We start from the raw sequence: 22,224 nt of genomic DNA, 5'->3' as shown, positions 1-22,224 counted from the left end.
ATTGTTTGCAAAATTTTTGCGGAATCTTTCTTCAAATTCCTTATCATGTTAAATATGTGAAATATGCGATAGTTGACGAAAATGTGCAAAATTTATGTAGTACCTGCGTCAAAATTAATATGTAAATGAGTTAGCATGCACAAATAATTTCACTGTACTTGCATATAAATATTTAGTTTTATTACGCAAATTTTTTGCATAAAAAATGAAAATTATACGGCAAACCCTCTCCGATAACTGTCCGGACTAAGCTCCATGTCTTTCTTGAGCGTCTTTCCGATCCAGATGGAAAAGATGCTCAAGAGAATAGAGACGCTTGAGTAGAAAACCAACTGAAGCGTCCAACTCCCTTCGACGACGGTGTAAACGAGTACAACGACGCAAAGCGCAATTCCAATGCATCGGTAGACCAACCAGACACCAATTATTTTTGGGTGCGCCTAAAAATTAATATATTTATAATTTTGCAAAATTACAGATTATTAGCTGTTATGATTTGATAACACGATAATTTTATCATCTCGTAATGAATTTAGCATTACAGGCAGTGTTTCTTTTTGTGCGCACGAAATTATTTTTATGCATGCACGGTGCATAAAAATGCATAAAAATGCACGAAAATGCAAAAAATGCATGAAAATGCATAATAATACATGAAATGCAATTTATGCAAGGAATTTCATATTTTAAGGAAATTTTATATTTTCCTACTCTGTCAAATTGGAATTTGTACACATATCGAATAACATAAAATTATTATTCGGCAAGAAAATTTCAAACAAATTACAAGTATTTGTTTGCAAGCCCGTATTCAACCGTACATAAAAATCGTCATGTTCATTCATTTTCATTTTCAAAACTTTAATTCATTTTTCGGATTGAAAAATGAAAAATATTTTTACAGTAAAATACTAAAATAATGAGGAAAATATCTTAAATACACGTCGAATCCTCAGTTAATCGAATATTTGGAAAAATTGCATCATTCCAATATTATTGGCATGTAAATTATTTTAGTGCATTTTCGTGCATTTTCATGCACTTTTTCAGATTTCTATTGGGTGTTATTAAACGTTTAAAAACATTTTCATGCACTATTTTCGTGCAGGTGTTATTTAGCAGAAACACTGATTCCAAGATATGTAGTTATCGTGAAATCATGAAGTATAAAGCTGTTGAGAAACGCTTACTCGGAAAGTTGCATAGATGACGAGTGAATTTGCGATTATGTCAAGTAAAACGAACGTAAGAATCCCCCAGAAAAATCCAGATAGTTCAGAACAGTCTTAAGATAAGATAACATTTTGAAAAATTATAATTCGTACACTTTTTACAGTTAAAAAGGTGATAAAAATTTAATAAATGTAGAGATACATACAATCACCGCATGGAAGGAATAAGTACACGAGTGTGATAACCGTTGCTATGTCGATTAACTAGAATTAAAATTTAAAAAAAACAGCACAATTTTGGTTGAGTGGTTTTCGTATGCAATTTAAATATAAATATATGTAAATATATATGTACATAAATATATGAATTTACATAATGGTTGAGACATATCACGCATTGCAACAAAGCATTGCAAAAGTTTGCAAAACACTTACAAGGGTTCGCAGATTTTGGTAATGATCATTTTGGTACATAAAATTCAAGAGTTTGCACACATTACCGAGTTTCAAATATTTTGGAAAATTGCCTCATAAACTTTTCTTGTTTAGGATGATCGACAATTAGTGTCACGCAATGAGACCTTGTCGTGGCATTTTTCACGACCACACCAAATTTCCTCCGTTTTCTGCCCCACAATTAACAACAGTGTGGAAACGAACGTCGTAAAAATCCAATTTTTTTCTTATTTATCAATCACGACAGATTAAAACTTACTAAAAAAGTTCCCGCAAAACCTGCAAGGTATTTTTGTTTGTCCGAATATTTGTATTCCGTCGGGGATTGAAGAGCAGTTTGCTCGTCGGTGTTATTACTAGGACGCTCCATGATGTTGCCTGTTCGCAGAGTGGTCAACGATTAACTGAACAGTATGTATGTACAATTAATTATGAGTGGCGTTATACCTAAATGAAGACAGTTTTAGTAGCGGATGTTCATTACATGATTATAAAAGTGAATTTGCTTAATCCTCAAAGTTCGATTCCATGAACTATGCGGAAAATTGAATGGAAAAGGGTTTCATTAATTTAGTGACGCATAATTCATTAACCACATACACATATTTACTTATGTGCGTATCTAAATATGTAAATGCGTCTATAGCAGCATGAGTCGAGTACACGCATGAACAAATAAGTATATAGGTAAGTGCATATATAAAGACATGAATATAAATATTTATTGCGAGTCTTGTTACACGATTTCACAAACACACGAAATTCCACAAACTGAACGTGTAAAACTGCGATAGTCAATAACATATTTCAGTAAAACGCAGTGCAACTAATTTACACATACATAATATCGGTATAACTTAATTCCACGGAAATCGGATTTTTCTACTAATATTGATTACTATTCTCATAGGTATATACATAGACACACACATACATTACATGTTTGTGTGCATGTATGTACGTATGTGAATACTCACATGTGCATTAATAAGTAATTTACTGTTACAGTATGTATTCAGTAATAAATAGTTAGTAGTATATATGTAGTTAGTAATAAATGTAGATATGTATATGTATACATTTATTACTAAATACAACTCCACATCCACATTCCACCAGGAAAATGTTGACCACATAAATAATGTGTCACGTATTGTTTTAGTAGCGAGGCTGATATGCACATCCAATTACCACCCTTCTTATCTATCTAAGCTTACGCAAATGCTTACATACATATGTAAATATTATGTTTCCCTTCGGACAACAAAAGCTGAAAATGTAGCTCATCTCAAGAGGAAAAATCTGGCATCAGGTTGCCAGAAGTAATTGGCTGGGGCAATGAGTTTTTTGACGACTTTTGTGTACGTAAAAAAAACGCCAATTTTCGAATTTTGAAACATTAGATGCATCAAAATGTTCGTATTCCAGGGGGAAGTCAAATTACAAATGCAAGTATATATAGGTCTTACTCTTGTTCTACAAGATCTACATTGACTTTCTCATTTTTCCAAACTTTCTTCCTTTATTTTTGTGGGGGGTGTGGTTGCACATAATTAAAAAAATGCTTTGGTACATTAGTCCTTGTACCTACAATTTCATTTATAATGAATTTTATTTAATTCATTGCGAAAAGCTGTGGAACCTATCTGTCATTCGAGTAAAAGTGACCTGGTTGATTAATTTTGATTATTAAAATTAATCTGCTATCTTTCAAAGCAGTAAAATTCGAACCTAAATGTTCTTACAAATTTGTTTTGTACACTCAAATGTATCATCTTTTAATTATCATGATTACTATTATCTAAATGTTCAATAAATACTTAATTATAAGTTTATGCAGTCTCATCTCTTCTGAATAATTTTATAAAATCTGATAAGCTCTGATCAGATCAGATGCATGACAACGGATAGTTCCGGCAGTAATGTGCATATAAATATATTTTTTAATTCTCATAATATCCCCATGAAGCATAATCATTCATTACATACATAAATTCACCGGAGGGGTAAGGTGCTTATTTATGAATATGAAGACTTACATAAACTAATCCAAATATGATACCATTGCTAACATTAATTAAGCGTTGTAACAAACAATATCTGCATATGTACATACATGTGTCATTTCGTGTGAATCATTCACATGTATTTACATATGTACTTATGTAGTGAAGTTTATTGTGATCATTCATAACCAGTTTGTTTATGACTTAAAATCTTGCAGTAAAAAGAAGTGATTAAAAGTAATGACATCTTTTAACCTCGACTTTTTAAGCCATAAAATTTAATTACTTGTTGCAAGCAATTAACTTTAAGTAATAAATAAAATTAGTATATAAAGGTAACTTGTGCCACAGCTAACTCAGTCTTATCTTGGAATAATCTCTGCAGGGTTTTACTTTGCCCACCTTTTGAGCTTAATCCCCAGCCCGGTGGGTAAAATGGAAAAAATGGGGGAAATGGGTGGGTAGTGGGGAAAATGGGTATGAAGGGTTATAGTGAGGTGGTGGGCCACCACCACCATTGCGGGAGGTTTATTTTCCCTGTTTTGTTCTGATCTTACTGTTTATTAAATAAACCACTCGATTTTTTGTTTTGCCGGTAAGTTAATTAATTGTCAATTTAGTAACCATCCTTCCTTTCGTTGCATTGCACATTCTGAAGTTTAACCTGCAACATGTCGAGAAAAAAGAATGTGCTTACTGACTCACAGATTCAAGAAATTCTGGGTAAATAAATATCCTAACAATTTACATTGATTTTATTCTCTGATGGTCGATAGCAATTTGTTTTTCTCATTAGATCTTGACAGTGATAGCGACAAAACCACAGAATCTGATTATGATCGTGAACTTAAATATGGGTCAACTATCCAAGATAATCTGGCCCATGAAGAAGGAAATGCAAACGATTTCGAAGACAGCAATATGGACACGGATTCCTTCGTGTCACGAGATGGTGAAACATTACTTTAAATACTTTAAAAGTGACTCTAGTACAGGTTAGCGACCATAACCTGACATTAGTGCACATTAATTGTTTTCAGATCAATTTAACGAGCAACCCAGCACTGATACAAACTCAGCTCCAGTGGTGTCATCTCCCATGCAACATAATCTTGAAATAACATTCATCGACATATCCAGTCCATCTCAGAAAGTAGGCAGAAATAAGTCTTTAGTGTGGGACTGTTTCGAAACAAAGCAAGTCAACGGAAAAATTATAAGCAACAAGTGCAAAATTTGCAAGGAAGAAGTAAGCGCTAAAGTAGAGCGAATGAAGAAACATTATGAAAAATGCTCGAAGAAAGAAATGAAGAGAGCTGTACCAATGTCACTCCACAGTGCAACAGAGTCAGCTGCAGCAAATTGTTCGCCATCGTCTTCTACAACCTTTCTGAAGCACCCAAAAATCTAAAGTTTCGTAGCAAGCCTGGCAAAAAATAAATCGGAAGAAATAACATTACACTTAGGAAAATTTCTTTACGCCACCAACTCGACATTTCATATGGTTGAAAATCCAGATGTGATGTTTATTTGTTTATGTTTATTTGATGTTTGTGATGTTTATTTGCAAAATGAATAATAATCATTAAAATGTCAAGTGTGATATTTATAATTTATTGAACATTGTCGAATTCTCAACAAGCTTCGTAATGTCTCATATTCGGAGAACTATTTTCAGCCCATGGAATGTAAATCTCCTTAAAAATTTGCATCGTCGCTTTGGCATCTTCCAGGGCGGTGTGAATTTGTCCGCTTTTCTGAATCTCGGAATTAAAATAGTGACGATAGATTTTCTTTAGCGACAAAGGTTGATAATTTTTTCGACCAATTTTGTTGAAAGTTCCGTTCCATTTTTGAAAAGTATTTTAACGAATCGACGTCCCCTCCTCTGATGTCCAGACTGTTGAAATCTGCTGCACCGTTACAGGTCACCACCAATTTTCCATCCAAAATCGAAATAATTTTATCTCTAACTTTGTCCATATCAATTCCTCCAATCAGCGAATCTTCGCGGAATCCGTTCACGGAGATTATCTCCTTGCTTACCAGAAAGGATCCCTTTTCATGGAAAATCATCTCCTAGAAAACCGAGTAATTATTAATTAATTGTGATTTTGCAATGGAAAATATGATTAAATTGCTTGCCGAAAAGATTTCCTTTCCGTCAAAATCTACAATGCTAACGGTTGCTGCGCGAATGATGTGTTTTTTACGTCCATTTAGTTTCTTTAATGCAACCATGAAGTGGTTTCAAGTCGTCCAAATTACAGCAGTCGTCAATTATCCCTTTCAACATCCCAAGTCTGCTGTGCTGATCGACTCCACGCAGTAGATTTTTTATTGTCTCCTAAAAAATGAATCACATGGAAATAAATCACAATCAAGAAATTTGTCCATTATTATTTATATAGGAAATTACCAAATGGTTTAACATGTTTCCCGATTAATGTTAACGTCCAACACTTACACACAGAAGAGAAATATTTTGTATCAGATAGAGAGTCAGCAATTATATTTTTATAATCTTACAGGAGTCTCGTGTTATTTAATGTGCATGAATCAATTTATCTTTCAAGTTGGGAGCGAAAAAGTGAATCATTTCGCCCCAAAAAGTATTTTCCCCATTTTTTCCATTTTCCCCACTAATGAGGCTTTTTGGTGGGTGGCTAAAACCCATTTTACCCACCCATTTTCCCCACCCTATTTTCCCCACGGTAAAACCCTGAATCTCTGCTACATATTTTGTGCCATCCTCTCTATCTCGAGTCTTGACAAACTTGTATAAATACATATATCGTTGAAAATAGTTGAATAAAACTGCACACTAAATAAATCTTGAAGATAAACGGAGTTGAATATTTCACAAATATTGTGCTCACAATTCAGGTAAGTGAATCGACTAACCTAACCTACCCAAACATGTAAATTGTGGGCTTAGTTGAACATACAACGATTCATACAACGAAGTCTAAGCAATTTGTGTGTATATTCGGAAAATATTTATGATTTTTCAAACATCTCAAATCTGTACAAACAGTTTTGTTATTTCTTAAATTATTTTTCCAATTTCTGAAGCATTTAGTAAAAATGATGAGTTTTTTTAAAATAAACATATTTCCAGTTCCCTCTGTAAATTTGTGAGAAACATCCAATTTTTGTCCAGCCAATGTTTTACACAATTTCAAAACTTGTAAATTTGCAAGATATTCCAAAACTAGAGAAGTTTGGTGGTTGTTATTATAACCTGCTAAATTCGTAATGTACGCGATAGCTGACGTGAGTAGGCCCAATGCATTCGGAACAACGTTTTATTCACACACATACATACATAAGTGAACCACTTTTCTACATCTTCTTAAACGTCACTGTGTAAACGTTGTTACTCGCACCGCACGAGTAAGCATGATACCTCAAAATGTGTAACCCAACCGCATAATATCCAAACATATGTACATACATACAAAGAAACACAAAACAAATCCAGCGTTTCCATAGTCTGCTAATTGCATAACTTAGGTAAAACGTTGCTCAACATCTTTGCTCCTATTAGTGTTGTCGCATTATTGTATTGTACATATCCACTTGCTTGCTTTTCATCCGAATAAAGTTGCACATGAAATCTCATCTCATTTGGGCCCAGTTGCACATGAATTCACATATTGTTAGGGTAGGAATTTTATGGTATGAAAGGCCTGTGCAAAAAGCATGTGATCGATTTGAGGTCTCAAGTGATCCTACTCTTCCCCTGTTAATTATCACATGGACACATATTCAGGTTACACAAGGTGGTTAGATTTCAAAATTTTCAAAAAATCGGTCACACTCTAGATGTACGGCCCCTTACGTAACGGAAGAAAGTTGCACATGATATCTCATCCTGTTGAGGCAGGAACGTTGCACATGAAATCTCATTGGGAAAACGTGCATATATTATGTCAGCAAAAAACGCGGATTTTTATGCCACCCCTTCCCGATCTAGTAATGTTTAGCTTAACACGAGTAAGATAGGCGACACAAAATCAGTCACCTTCCTATTTGATGACGTCGTATATGCACGTTCTCTTGCTGCAGGAAAACGTTGGTATAAAAGGAGCTGCAGCCGGAAAAGGGGAGCTCAAATGTCGTTTGCTGCTCGTCAATACCACACCTCAGTCTAAAAGTCAAGATTTTTTATGAATGTATGCCTTCTTCGTAAAGAAGAAGGAACAGGAAACTGTGGGAACTAGTACAGCAAAAAACAACAGGAAACTTCGGAAATTGTACTGAAAAAGGAACAGGGAATTTTCGGAAATTTAACTGGTAAATGCATATTTTTTTTAAACCGATACTATAATTTTATTCCGCTGCTAATGAATTTTACCGAATCAGTCGACGGGGCAGGGAACCGCAGGGCCGTCTTGACCCTGCCGTCCCTTAGGGTAAGGCGCGTGTAGTTTTGTGGTGAATAATTATTTAACAATTTTTTTTTGTGATTGCAGGTTCAGAAATTTTGGATGGAAGGACACCTCCTCCAGAGTTGAAGAAAAGTAGGTTGAACATAATTAAATTTTTAAACTTTGTAAAAATTTAGAAAAAAATTTTCATGAACTGCATTATAAGTCATACCGTCATAATACACCTCAGACCCGTTGGAAATAGTTTAAAAGTTTAGAACATTTTTCGGAAATTTTCATGGTCTCCATAAAGTTAGCATTGTAAAGGAAATTGAAAATAAAATACAAATAGAGAATTTGTAGTAAATTTAGAAAGTTTGTTTCAATTTTGGAATATTTTTTAAAGGAAATTTACAAAAAATTTTAGAGAATTTTGGAGCATTTTTCCATAGGTTTGGAAATTTTGAAAGTTTCCTGGAATTCTCGAACATTTTAAAAATAAATTTTTGAAAATTTCCCGGAAATGTTGAAATTTTCCTGAAATTTAACAAGATTTTTAAAAAACAATTTAGAAACTTTTCCGGAAATTTAAGAGCATTTTTAAACGAAATAGAAATTTTGGAACATGTTAAAGAAAAAAATTTTCCGGAAATTTAGGAGCAGTTTTAAAAGAAAAAAATTTTCCGGAAAATTATGAGCATTTTTCTAAAGGAAGCTTCTGAAAATTTTTTTAGAAATTTTGAAAGTTTCTGAGAATTTTAGAGATTTTTCTAGTAAATTTTGGCACATCTTTTCGGAAATTTTGAAAGTTTCGTAGAATTGTCGAGTTCCTTTTATAATTTTTTTTACATCCTGGGAAAGTGTTTGGGCTTGCTTTACACCCTATCGTACCTCCAACTTTGATACATACTACGCTCTTAGGAATAGTTAAACTTTAATGGGCGTGCTCACGTCAAAGTGATATTTTCTCGTTCCAAATCGAGAATCTCTATTCGAGATTGCAAAATTTGAACTCCTTGAGTGTGAAAATATGCCTCTCTCCTAGATAAATTTCCAAACAATGAATTCACCGCTTTCTCACAAAAAGTTTTGCAAAAATACGGCGAACGTTTATTGATCAAGTTGACAGTGTAAATTTCTGAATCTGTGCCATAAAATAAATGTAAATACTTATTTACTAACGCTTTTTTATTAACTTTCGTAGTGTCGCTAAAAATAATTTCTCCACTAATTACAGCCTATCCTCCAGAAATGAATCCCGGGAATAGAATGGCGGGATCGATCCATTCCTCCACCGCCACTACGACAGCCTACCTTCCTCTTAGCCCTCCGATGAGCCCAATACCCGCCGTTGGTCCACATTCACCCCCAAATTTTGTGCCCCCCAATACGTCACCGGAAGTCAACTTCCAACTTGAGGTCAATCTCCCACTCATGGTCAGATTTGGACAGGACGGTGGATCAATTTGGATACACACAGAAAGCGGAGTTGTAACTCCCGCCAAGCGCAAAATGCCGCCTGCCCCGCCGCCGCCTAAAATCTCATTGGAGACGCAAACTGGAGAAAGTTTACTAAATGGGGAGTTTATCAGAAGGCCAAATATTGATGTAACTGCAGGTAATTTACTGGAGATAACTAAATAGTATTCACAGAATTAAAAGTTTCTGAAATAAGCATATTTAAAAACATGAATTTGGCGTATATCTGCAGGTTCAAGCAGGCCCGCCACTGGTGTCTCACCTCAAACTTCCAACACTTTTCCCGCCGGTTTATCGAAAAGCTCAAATCCTCCCGCCGTTGTTCCTCAGTGTTCAAGGCTTCCCGCCGTTGCTCCTCAGTGTTCAAGGCCTCCCGCCGTTGCTCCTCAGTGTTCAAGGCCTCCCGCCGTTGCTCCTCAGTGCTCAAGGCCTCCTGTCGTTGTCCCTAAGTGTTCAGGACTTCCCGCCATCATTACCCCCTCCACAGAGCGAAATTTTAAAACCACATCTTCTCACCAATCCCGTCATCCAACTCGTAATCTGCCGGTCTCTCTTTCTCCCCAATCACCTCCACCAACCTCTCATCGCTGCACCACCATCGCCCCGCCAGACGAACCCCTCTTCCAAAATGCGACCCAACTCATCAGTTTAATTCAAACGTGTCACCAGTGCGAAAAGAGTTTTCGCTCCCGCCGCCATGGAGTGGATCACCAGAGGAAAGAGCATAACTTGAGACACTGTCCTGTCTGTTTTGTTACGATTTCCCGCCAAGGGAATGCCTTCAAAGACCACCTAAAATTGTACCACGCCCTCGAAGGGGACACGGAAATGCTGTCGTGTCCCTTCTGTTCGGCAGCACAGAGTTTCGAAGGGCTGTACCGCCACATCGGGTGGATTCACCTGATCCCCGTGGAGGCTGATTTGACCGCCAATCAGGAAGTTGCTCACCCTGCCCCGATACCAAAACCACATAACAGCAATGGACGTCAAACGAGCTCGGCCCAAGAAGGGAGGAATCCACCCCAAAATCACACGAGCATGCGGCAAACGTCCCCGCCAAATGCGAATTGTAAACCGGGCCAGGCATCCAAAACAGGCAAAATTTCCAACCAGATACCACCATCGATTAAAAATACAGACCCCGCCAAAGTAACCAATCGGACAAATTCCAGGATGGTAAATCCCGCCCTAAATCGTATCCCGCCAAGGCAACCAGACCCGCCCTCTTCACCCCAACCAACCAACAATTTCCGGCGGAAATCCCCCAGCCCGATCCCACCTCAACCAAAGCGGTCAAAGATAGCTAATCCTAAGCATTCCGAACAAGAGTTAAGTGACAAAATTAAAGCGGCACTAATTACTGCGAAAAGAAGGTCCACCATGGAACCAAGTGTTCCACGCCAGCGCAGGAGGACGGGTCAGATCTCGGATGATGAAATGTTCTCAACACCCCCGCCAAGTCCACAAGGTACGAACTATAATAAACAAATTTAAAATCATTTTCGTGGGATCGTACACTTACATAACTTAAGCTGGATAAATTGCCTTATTTAATAACTCATACTCTAATTTTACTTAGATAACCGCACCACTGGACAACTGAAGACTTCCCAAATTTCGAAACTTAACATTATATACCAGCAGTTAAATAGCTACCCGGACACAAAAATTATCTCCAACAAGGCGGAAGAGTTTGGAGTTACATATGCCGTGGTAGCGATAAGTGATTCTGATGGATTATAGAAAAATTATTTACATAAATTTGTTCTTATTTGATTAATCTAATTTTTTATCCCATTTTCAGAACTGGTTTACAAAGAAGCACATGGACCACTGTCAGCGTGTCCAGCAAAGCAATCGGAAACGACGACGCTCGGAACCCAAATAACTATTAGGCAATTGTACCAAGCCATAAAAAGGCAATAACACAAAATCATCAACACGAGATATTTACATGTACATACATATACTCATATCTGAGATTTTCTGACAGTTCTGTACACACATATGTAATCCGATGTAGGAGTAATATATTTATTTGTAAAACTTAGAAAATAATCTACATGACCACGATCACTTTCCCTGTTCGTGCACTACTTGTTACAACGTTTTTAAAAATCCTAAAAATAATTCTGTCATTAGCTGAAATTTTATTCTAAGGGTGTGTGACTTGCAAATAGTTAAGAAGTAATTGAAGGGATTAGTCAACCGAGCAATGAATCAGTCAGTGTTTCAGAGCTCTTTGTAATTTTATAGATAATGTGTATAATAAATATTGTGCTATAAGTATCAAAGTATGTATGTTCATATATAACTTTTCAAAGCTGTAAGCAAAATTAGGTATGTTAAACTTTGTCAACACCACACACAAATAAATATTGTTGACATATTTAGGCATGCATTTATATTTATTATATATTTATATGTATGTAGGTGCAATAAAACTTAATAAATTATATATTTATATATGTACAGATATACACGTTTCGCATAAGTATGAAATATGTATCATGAACTCATTTGCATGCAAAACTCATTGCATAAATATTTAAATGCCGGTAAGAGGATTGTATGTGCATATGTATTTACTGTAAAAATTCAAATAGTACCCCTTGCTCAAATAATAACCGGGTCTCATCGATTTTGTAAGTTAGTAGTCCAAAGCTACTATTGTGTTTTTACGGTACTTTGAAAAGGGCTTGGACCGGTCGGGTTTTTGAAATCTTAGGCCCGACTCACATCTAATATCTATGTAAGTATCACTCTCAATCATTTTTTGACAAAATTGTTACCGGCGGAGACACTATACAACGCTACCGCGTGGTAACACTATAGTAACAAATTGTCTTCTGAGGGTAAGAAATTGCCTCCGGTATCGGTAATATTTTTATTACCTGAGCGTTGACATTGGGGGCTGAGCAGGATTTAGCCTCTGTATGTATGCTACCCTTCGATGATAAATTACTACCCGAGCGGTAGAGTTGCATAGTACCTCCGCCGGTAACAATATCGTCAAAAAATTATTGAGAGTATACATACACAATATGTATGTGCATCGCATTGAAGTTGGGCAACCACAATTTGTTTGTTGTGTCCACACAGTTACATACATCTTTAGGTAGAGGGATTCTCGACTAAAATTACTAAAATATGCCTATGTAACACCTAACACCCTTCCACATATGCAAATATGCATACTTAAGACAGATTGATTTTTTTATTTTTCAAAAGAATTCACCAATTCAAGAAGAATCAGGGTATTCCGACCCAGGGTTTTATTGGGTTGGGTTTTTTGGGTTTTAATGGGTTGTTAATGAATAAAACCCAACGGGTTTTACCATGTTAAATGGGTTTTATTTGGGTTTTAATGGGTTGTTAATGAATAAAACCCAACGGGTTTTACCATGTTAAATGGGTTTTATTTGGGTTTTAATGGGTTTTATTAGGGTTTTAATGGGTTTTAACTGCGTTTTAGCTTAAAACTATATTCTAAAAGCTGAAAACAGCTGTCATACATTAGTCGAAGTTGTTTGATGGCAGCTAAGTAGTTTATTTGATTAATACTGTAAGTTTTGAAAACCAGGAATAAATCAGGGACATCCCTTACCATTACAAGTTTCAAGTGACAAAAAATACACAAAAATAATTTGGGAACGAGGTATGTTTAACTGATCATACATAATTTAATACATTTTGCGATCATAATTAATACTTTTTTTCCCGAATACTTCCTCTCATCTCAGCGAATAAATTAAACAAAATACTATAGTGTTTTTTAATTTAGTTTTTTAAAATGTTTCAAACCGATCTTAATTATCACGGTGATATAATATCACCTCTTGAAAAATCGAGTTCTTATGGACAACGAAGTACTTTATTATGAGCAAAATAGTATATCTGTAAAAAGCACTTATTATATTCTCGATCGTAATACATACGTGCGTTGTGCTTTCATTGTTCATAAGTACTCGATTTTTTCCAGAATTGATAATACACGTTAAGATCGAATTGAAATATTAAATTTTAAAAACTTTTAAACAACTTGGATTTCATTATGATGAGAGGAAGTATTCGAGAAAAAGGTAATATATATTCTCATAAAGTATTAAACTATGATCAGTTAAACAAGACTATTTCGAAACGGATACAAATTCTAACATGGACAAGTAGGATTTGCATATTAATTGAAATTGGATTGCAGTAGTAGTGAAAATTGTTGTTCAATGTATTACTTATGTAAAACCTAATAAAACCCAATAAAACCCATAAAACCCATTAAAACCCAAAAAACCCATTAAAACCCATTAAAACCCCTGGGTCGTTACTTTTTGATTAAAACCCTGGGTTTTTCCGAACCCTGAGAAGAATATCACTCCTCATGAAACACTTGCATATCCCCAGAAATTATTGTCATTCCCAACGCCGAGGAATTTAATAGGTGCCTGGTGGGCAAGTGGGTTCCGGTTCCCCTGGCATATAGTCCAAGAAATCTTCCACCCTATATTTTGACAACTTCTAGTTAATCGCGAGCCTAACCTTCTCCACGACGGCGGCCTTGTTGGCGGCAAATTCGGAGTCAAAGCAAGCCTTAAGGTTAGCACTGAATGCGGGCCAGTCAACGGGGGCCCCACCTATTCGGAATTTCCGGCCAAGGTCGACCCTGACTGTATCGAAGGAGACAAAAGACAGGGCCAAGCGACCGATTCTGACGTAATCTTCTATCAGATTGATGTTAAGGGTGAGAGATCCGAAAACCTTGAGTCTGCCGATGTTCGCCGTGGCTGGAGCGGGGCCGTACCCGCCACTGGTAAAGTTTCCGGATGGGATGCATCCCTGGGAGAAGGGCCTCGCGTCAAGATACCCGGTCGCGGTGTAGGTCGTGTCAAGGCTGAGCTTGTCAACCGTGATGGTGAACTCGACCGTGAGGGCGATCACGGTGATGGTGTATTCGTAAGCGAAGGTGTCCAGACCAATAATGGTGGAGACTCTGTGAAAAACGTTGGAAAACAAAATGAAACGTTTTAAGAAATTTATGAAGAAAGAGTCTCCCGTTACCCGGTGGTTCCGCCCTGATGGATTTCGAGGATTGGGTGGTAGGTTATGTTCAAGGGGCCCTCGGTGCCGATGTAGACGGGGGGAAGGGCTGTGGAATTATGTAGGGAGTTGCAAAAATTCAGAAATTTTTAAACATTGGAAAATTTAAAATTTTTAAAATTTTTATCATGTACTTACTACATGGTGGGCCGGTTTCTCTCGTTTGCGTGATGGAGTTGGCCAAGCTGCCGGTGACGAGGAGCAGGACGATGGCGAAGACCTGCATGGTGACGATTGATTTGTTTTGGAAAAGTTGAGACTTGGAAACTTATTGAGAGAGCTAGAAAACCTAACTGATGAATGTGGGAGGATTCGGTGTGAAATAAATGCATCTCGCATTGGAATGCGCATACATACAATCGGCTTATCTGATGATGAGATGATTGCGACTAATGGGGACGCAGATGGATGAGCAGATAGGGCAAAGAAGATAAGGTAAAAATTGATATTAGGAACAAATCGAATTGTAATCTTTCAGTTGGTGAAAACATGACTATACTTTACGTAGAGAAATCTATACCGTATGCACACAATTATATACGTTATCGATTTACAAGCAGATAAATCAATTAATTAAATATTTATCGGTTTGAAGTTAATTGGATTGCATTGGATTCCACATTTTTTGAGGAAAATTACGATAAGTTTTATGAAGGTGGGTTGACATACCAGGTGACCCACTGAAACTGTAAGTGAAATGATATTTACGCCGTATGTTGCTTTACCAGTTTTTGTATTTCAAATTTCTACTTAATCTTAATCGAAAGCCACTTAATTTCTGTGTAGTGAACTGAGTTTGGATAGTTTTCGAAATTTCCTCCTTGTATAAAAATAGTACAATCTAAAACACGGCCTTGATTTGAGCAAGTTTACAAAAATTGTAAGCTAACTTTCGTTACAAATATTTCTAAAATTTGGTGAAAGTTTATAGAATTTACAGATTTTGTAATGTACCAAGGACTGCGTGAATTGCTCCAATGATTATTATTAAGTGATGTAGATGAGAGTTTATTCAGTCTCATGTCTTCCGATCGAATTTCATATTCCCGATTTGTTTTTTTTTGCATTTATCAAGTTGGTGATAAAAACTTGTTTGTACTAATTAAAAACTTATAAATTCAATTAAATGGAATAGCAATTTCAATTTTGTTAGAATAGTCTGTACATATTATATGCCGAAATAAGCTGAACGGTAATTGCTTATGAAACTCTCTTCCAAAGGAAATGAAGTTTCTGATTAATCACTCAATAATTTAGGCTATTAATTATAATTATTATATATTAATATAGACTAAATTATTGAGTGAACCGATTAATCACACACTCTTCAATACTTTAACTTTGTAGCAGTGTCAGAACGCCATACCCGCATTTAAGTTTTTAATACATACATACATGCATATGCATCTCATTGACGTTGGGCAACCACAAATTGTTAGTTTTGTCCATAGACACATCTGTAGGTGGAGGGATTCACAACTAAAATGTGCCTAACACCCTTCCACACATATACATAAATACGCGTGACTAAGACAGATTTTATTTTTATTTCTCAATAAGTAGAATTCGCCAATTCGAATAGAATCTTATTCCTTACAAAATGCATAAACCCAGAATTTACTGTCATTCCCGCCAAAAAGAAATTTAGTTGGTGCCTGGTGGGCAGGTGGGTTTAGGTTCCCATGGAAGATAGTCCACGAAATCTTCGATCCTATACTGGGACATCTCGTTCATCGAGAGCTTAATTTTCTCCTCAACGTCGGCTTTGTTTGCTGAGGAAATGACATTTGGTAACCTCTGTGACCTTCACAAAATGGCTGTCGTTACTAAGTTACATTTTTCTGCTTTGGTTTGGTGGTTCGGTCTTTTCTTGCCTTGCTGGGGACAAGCTTGCTTGAATCTCTTCATGATATTCGGAATTTTCTAGAGCTTAAACGAGGTCAGAAAATAGATATTTTGTAGTCCAATCCTTCTTTCGTGAGTGCTCAAATTTTTCTCAGCGATACAAAACTAAACTTTTTTAACCATTTTTAGTAAATTTGTACTGTAATGAACATCAAATCGTATTATACTAACGTTACGACATTCAGATGTGTGAGGGTTTTCGATATAAAAAATTAGGTACCACCATTACTTCTGTCATTACAGTTTTTCATGTTTTTGAAGTTTTTTCTCAATCTCTCCCGAAAGGAGTCAGATTTACAAATTCTACTTGAAGTATTTTCTTATCAATTAGTTTGGCTGTAAAAACGCCTGCAGAATTAGCCCATGGTTATCCCATGGTAAAAATATCATACACGGTACTGAGCACAAAATTGACCATTATTACTTTAAGCAACCCAATGTATGTATGGGAGCGTCCATAAATCACGTGATCGATTAGAGGGGGGGAGGGGGTCTGAAATTTGTCACCAATTATCACGGGGGGGGGGGGGGGTTGTAGATGGTCAGATGTCACGTGACATGAAGTTTTTTTTAACTTTTGTATATGCCAATAAATGTCATGAGAGTTATATATAAGTAAACTCTCTTGGCATACCACACGCACGTTATATAAACTTGATTGTCATTTTGCATATTTAGAAATTTGCTTCGACTTAAAATTCTTGTCTTACTGGCGTATTAAATAGTCATTTACACATGTGTGTAGCTCTAATTTGATTAATGATTTAAAAATTATTGTTACTCCGGACAACATGATTTAATTTGAGCATCATCTCCTGTCACGTGACCGGTGGGGGGGGTAGGGAAATAATCACCACCGGTCACCAAGGGGGGGGAGGGGGTCAAAATTGTCCAAAAATCGATCACGTGATTTATGGACGCTCCCTATGTAAAATCTGAGTTTTTCTACACACTATGTATAAATGAAATGTCTCCGTGGTCTGTCAGAACTTGCTACAACGTATCTGAACCTTACATACCTACCTATTTACATGCCCGCACAACATCCAAGTTTTTAACACTCGTATATTTGCCAGCAACTTACGAGAATATATCCTAAGCAAAATGGTGTTGAATAATCCCCAATCGGAGTGCATATATACCTTCACCGGCGCGGTGATAACGGGCATTACCGTATAATGAAAAATATTTATACACTGTTGTGGTGATGATAACTCACCAGTCAGAATCAAATTTTACCAACCCAGAGAGAAGTTATCACCAAATCAATACCATCACGGAGTGTACATAAATTTGTAACTAACTTTACCACATTTTTAACAGGGTACGTATCTACATATTTAGATACTTATGTAACGGTTTGTCAATCCTTTACATACGTTGCAATAAAATTGCATATAAAAAACCATCCTGACGAGTCTAGCTGGAACTAATCCTAAGAAAAGTTGCAGCAGGAGAAGGAGATCTTTAGTGTGAGGTTTGCTTCCATAGAGTTTTATTAATATAAGCAGAGGGAGTACCATTGCTGTTTGTTCAGCGAGAATGCACGCCACGTGATGTTTTGATTTGGTTGAGAACATAAACATTACGTCATCACTCATCACCACCATCACTAGAATGTTATATACAACACATACAAGGCATGCATTGTATGTATAAAATTCTGTGAGGTTGTTGAGACTCAGTTTCAACGTCAGGTACAGGTAGCATGTTACCAAACTTGTTACCAAATTACGATAACCTTCAAATTCTCATTATTTCTTCATGACATATTTTCGAAATAATTTTTAAGTAATTCTTAACTAATGTTTCTGACCACGGTCAATAAACCAACTTAGATACACATTGTGGTTGGATGGACCCCACTCCGATCTGCTTGTTTTTCCCCAACATGAGAGCCATCATACAAGAAGTAAATCGTCATTTTAGTCTGTTTAGTTGTGGTTTAGTTTGAGGACTGTCGGTATGGTGGCTCGTTCGCATGCAATTTTAGATCACCCATTCAATTAACCTGCTCCTGTCAGGCCTTGTTTGCTTCTCATGAAATCTCATGCATGAAACGATTCATGCCACGAGGCTGTGGTACATACGTATTTATATACGTACCACAGCCTGGTGGAAGTTAAAAGTCTTACGAGTCGAGGAACTGGAATCAAAACTTTGGTAAGTTAAATTGAAAAATCCCTAAATTATTTTTTATCAATTACTCAAATTGTTATTCCGCTGTCGAATTTGAATCAGTCGTCCCAACAGGGGAGCAAAGGGCCATAGTGGCCCTGCCGTCTTTTAAGGTAAGGTGTAATTTTTAAGCAAGGTGAATAAATATTTATAGCTTGTTTATTGCAGGTTCAGAAATTTTGCATGGACATCCCCTAAGTTGTGAGCAAGTAGATTACCATCATTAAATTTTGAAAAAATACATATATATTTAATCCCCCCTCTCCAAGTATTTTTCTAACTTTAATGGGTGTACTCACGTCGTGATATTTTTACACTCCAAAAGATTTACTCAAGATTAAGTTAAAAAAAGAGGATGACGTAACTATTTAAAAGGTAAAATATGTCCAACCGTCATGCAAAATTTTGATAAAGTTGTACAAAATTTATCCAACGAATGGATAGATTTTGCAAACCGTCGCAAAATTGTGTAAAACTCAAATGACATTATGAGCAGGTGGGTGTGGTTAGTTAATATTTTGTGTAAAACATTTTTCACCTGTGTTTGATATCATGTTTTAAAAAAACTAGTTACACAGTGAAAACTACACTGCCTCAAGTACAGGGTGGTTAAAATGTCACGCCACAATGGAAAATTTTTCAATGGGAAAAGTCCCTAAATCTCCATTAGTTACAAGATTTGGGATTGAGATTTTTATAAATTATTTTCAAAACTGGTGACAAAATTCTTAAAATGTTGCATTTTAGAGACAACATTTCGGTAACTAATGGAAATTTATGGATTTTTCCCATCAAAAAATTGTCCATTGTAGCGTATTTTAACTACCCTGTATATGCAATAGGTCATTTACATCATTTGTGCATCATTTGTAACTTGTTGTGCATAGGGACACGAGTTGCCAGCTTGTGCATACATAGATCATCATCAGACTTGTGTATACATACATGTTTACGCATCCTTCCACTTTTTCGTTCCAACGGATAAAAGTTGGTGCATGAAATTTTACAAGCAATGCACAGTGGGCCAGATTTAAAATATTTTGGCCAAAAATATATAGAAGCCGAGTTTGAAGAAACTAGAACTAGATTTTGGTGTGCAACAATAACCTAAGGCATATATTATATGAGGAAATTTTTAATAGTCACATGCCACACCCCCAGTGGGTGTGGCCCTCTGCGACTTCTCGATTTCAACGAAACCATGTCATGTGACATATCATTTTTCTCAGCTCAACGAGGACACCTCGACAGAATCATTATAATTTTGACACCACACCCCCAGTGGGTGTGGCTCTAAGCAAATTGTCGATTTTAACGAAACCATGTAGTGTGATATGTCATTCTTTTCAGCTTGATTAGAGGTATCGACGGAATACCTAAAATTTAGAAAACCACACCCCAAGTGGGTGTGGTTCCCAGAAAATTGTCGATTTTAATAAAACCATGCCATGTGTTATATCATTCTTCTCAGCTCAACAAGGATGTTTCGACGGAATACTAAAAATCAGCGACTTTTCGATTTTAACTAAACCACGTCATGTCATGTAATAAATCATTTCTCTTAACTAAACGAGGGGATTTCAACAAAATAATTTGAATTGCATTACGTAAATTAAGAAAAACCCACTTTCAAACTTTGCAATTTTTTACAATTTCTTGTTGCATTTTTCAAAATTTTGAAATAGCATACAAAGCCTTAAACTTTTACAAATGTATTTTTCTAATCTTTTTTTGTAATTTTTGAGAAAAAATGGTTTTGCTCTTTCATTTATGATATAGCGTAAAAATTATATAACATACAAATTTTTGACAAATTTTAATTTGGGCTGAAAATGCCCTCTAAACCGCCACAACCGAAAACGCGAGCCTTCATGGAAACGCAAAATACGGGTAGTGCTATTTCGGTGTGGGAGAAATTTAAAATCGGAGAAAACAACTTTAACTCGCTGAATTCCGCACCCACTGGGGGCGTGGTTTCAAAATTCTAATTATTCTGTGGATATCCACTCGTATAGCTGAGAAAAATGATATATCACATGATATTGTTCTCGCTAAAATTGAGAATTTTCTTAGAGCCACACCCACTGGGGGTGTGGTGACAAAATTTTAATCACTCCATTGAGATCCTCTCATCGAGCTGAGAAAAATGACATATCACATGACATGGTTTCGTTAAAATCTAAAAGTTGCCGAGGACCACACCCACTGGGGGCGTGGCATGTGACGATTTGAACATTGCTAGTAGTGGCCAGGCTGTCGAGGTATTTTTTCGACATGCACTTCGATTTTTATTGTTTGAAATTTTGCGGTATTCGTTAATTTGATTCTACAAGTTGCTTGACCTTGTGACCTTAATTTCGAGGGGGTGTGGTCGAATTAAAAAAAGCTGAAAATATATGTTTCGCCCATTGACCTAGGGTTTCCAAAACAGTCGCCACTTTGAAAATCGGTCAATAATTGGAAAAGTAATCCGAATTTCAACTTTCAATGTTGTTAAGCATGACAAGATCGGCCATCAAGCCTTTCAGCAAGAAATGTCTTTAATTTTGATTCCCCTACCAGAGGGTGTGGTTTTCACACCCAATATACGTTCCTGCTACCACCTCAGTTTGCTGAGAAAGTCCAATGAGTGAGTATACTTAAAGCATACTTGAGTAAAGGCAATTCAACTTAAATTTGATTTTTTTAACTTTAATGACTAAAAGTGGGTGTGGTTGGAATAAAGCTTGATGGTCGCAGACGGTCGCAGCAGGGTGTACTTAGCACACCATGGGCTATTTAATGGCATGAGTTTTGAGTCCGCAATGCGTGAAGTTTTGTGAAGTTTTTAGAAAATGTGTTCGCCCTATCTTCGTAATGTATTATGCAAAGTTTACCCGGGTGGGTGTAACATTTGGTTTTATATTTTGCATGGAGGACATGTTGGTTCTATACTACACGTTGAAATATGTGAACAGCCAATTCAAGATACCGCCTTAATGGCCACATTTTTAGGCTCCTGGCCCATTGTGCAATGATGCCCTAGGCCCAAGTAGTAAGCACTGCTGACTGCTCGGGCCCATCAGCTCGGGTTCAATGTTACCAGGGTTCGCAAATCCTTGGGGTTTTTAGCCCGAACCAGGGCTTAGTATGTAATCGTCATGTCCTTCCGTCTGTCTTGCGATAACTCTCGAACGATTTGACCGACCGACTTGAAATTTTTACGATATGCATATTGACCAAAGTTAGGAAACGATTTGGAAGATGAACAATCTCCGTCGAGTGGTTGACCCGTCGGGGTCATTGGAATGAGTGGGGTCTTATGCACCGTGCACATAAACCTAAAAACTAATCAGGAATATGTACATATGTACATAATAATACTGTAGATACTTGGAAATTCAAGTCGCACATAAAACGCTCACAATTATGTACATGGTGAATCCGAAAATTTAATTTTCATTAATCTAACTTTCAAGAATCTTGTTTCAATCTGCCCTAAAATCTTACATAAACCATGGAAAGCTCCACAAAACCTGCATCAAGCATTTGGGGTTTTTCCGGGGATTTTATACCCCAAAA

The 22,224-nt window shown here is 36.5% G+C and overlaps 4 protein-coding genes across 8 annotated transcripts; 2 read left to right on the top strand and 2 right to left on the bottom strand.

Moving 5' to 3' along the window:
- Window positions 1–153: 153 nt before the first annotated feature.
- Window positions 154–2,188, bottom strand: LOC110861009. Of its 3 annotated transcripts, XM_035860854.1 has the most exons (5): window positions 2,076–2,188; window positions 1,888–2,006; window positions 1,379–1,436; window positions 1,191–1,285; window positions 154–440 (listed from the first exon to the last, which is right to left on the bottom strand). In XM_035860854.1, the coding sequence occupies exons 2-5, from the start codon at window positions 1,996–1,998 to the stop codon at window positions 213–215; spliced, it is 492 nt and encodes a 163-aa protein (XP_035716747.1). In that variant the 5' UTR covers window positions 1,999–2,006; window positions 2,076–2,188; the 3' UTR covers window positions 154–212. The 3 variants fall into 3 exon arrangements, with proteins under 3 accessions (XP_035716747.1, XP_035716748.1, XP_021965814.1); XM_035860855.1 differs by lacking the exon at window positions 2,076–2,188 and having other exon boundaries at window positions 1,608–2,049; XM_022110122.2 differs by lacking the exon at window positions 2,076–2,188 and having other exon boundaries at window positions 1,888–2,048.
- Window positions 2,189–4,043: 1,855 nt separating this feature from the next.
- Window positions 4,044–5,190, top strand: LOC110861008. The gene is made up of 3 exons (XM_022110120.2): window positions 4,044–4,357; window positions 4,431–4,586; window positions 4,675–5,190. The coding sequence occupies exons 1-3, from the start codon at window positions 4,306–4,308 to the stop codon at window positions 5,043–5,045; spliced, it is 579 nt and encodes a 192-aa protein (XP_021965812.1). The 5' UTR covers window positions 4,044–4,305; the 3' UTR covers window positions 5,046–5,190.
- Window positions 5,191–7,756: 2,566 nt separating this feature from the next.
- LOC118439514 lies at window positions 7,757–11,925 on the top strand. 3 transcript variants are annotated; one of them, XM_035860896.1, is made up of 6 exons: window positions 7,757–7,933; window positions 8,113–8,160; window positions 9,245–9,625; window positions 9,719–10,954; window positions 11,066–11,199; window positions 11,291–11,925. In XM_035860896.1, exons 3-6 carry the CDS (start codon window positions 9,259–9,261, stop codon window positions 11,372–11,374), a joined length of 1,821 nt encoding a protein of 606 aa, XP_035716789.1. In that variant the 5' UTR covers window positions 7,757–7,933; window positions 8,113–8,160; window positions 9,245–9,258; the 3' UTR covers window positions 11,375–11,925. The 3 variants fall into 3 exon arrangements, with proteins under 3 accessions (XP_035716789.1, XP_035716787.1, XP_035716788.1); XM_035860894.1 differs by having other exon boundaries at window positions 11,066–11,209; XM_035860895.1 differs by lacking the exon at window positions 7,757–7,933 and adding an exon at window positions 7,994–8,052 and having other exon boundaries at window positions 11,066–11,209.
- Window positions 11,926–13,828: 1,903 nt separating this feature from the next.
- On the bottom strand, window positions 13,829–14,881 carry LOC118439516. The gene is made up of 3 exons (XM_035860899.1): window positions 14,719–14,881; window positions 14,542–14,629; window positions 13,829–14,473 (listed from the first exon to the last, which is right to left on the bottom strand). Exons 1-3 carry the CDS (start codon window positions 14,804–14,806, stop codon window positions 14,002–14,004), a joined length of 648 nt encoding a protein of 215 aa, XP_035716792.1. The 5' UTR covers window positions 14,807–14,881; the 3' UTR covers window positions 13,829–14,001.
- Window positions 14,882–22,224: the final 7,343 nt, after the last annotated feature.

The sequence above is a fragment of the Folsomia candida genome, unplaced genomic scaffold (assembly GCF_002217175.1).
Source record: "Folsomia candida strain VU population unplaced genomic scaffold, ASM221717v1 Fcan01_Sc037, whole genome shotgun sequence".
NCBI classification, from domain to species: Eukaryota; Metazoa; Arthropoda; class Collembola; order Entomobryomorpha; family Isotomidae; genus Folsomia; species Folsomia candida.
This window is presented reverse-complemented; position numbering and strand designations above follow the sequence as displayed.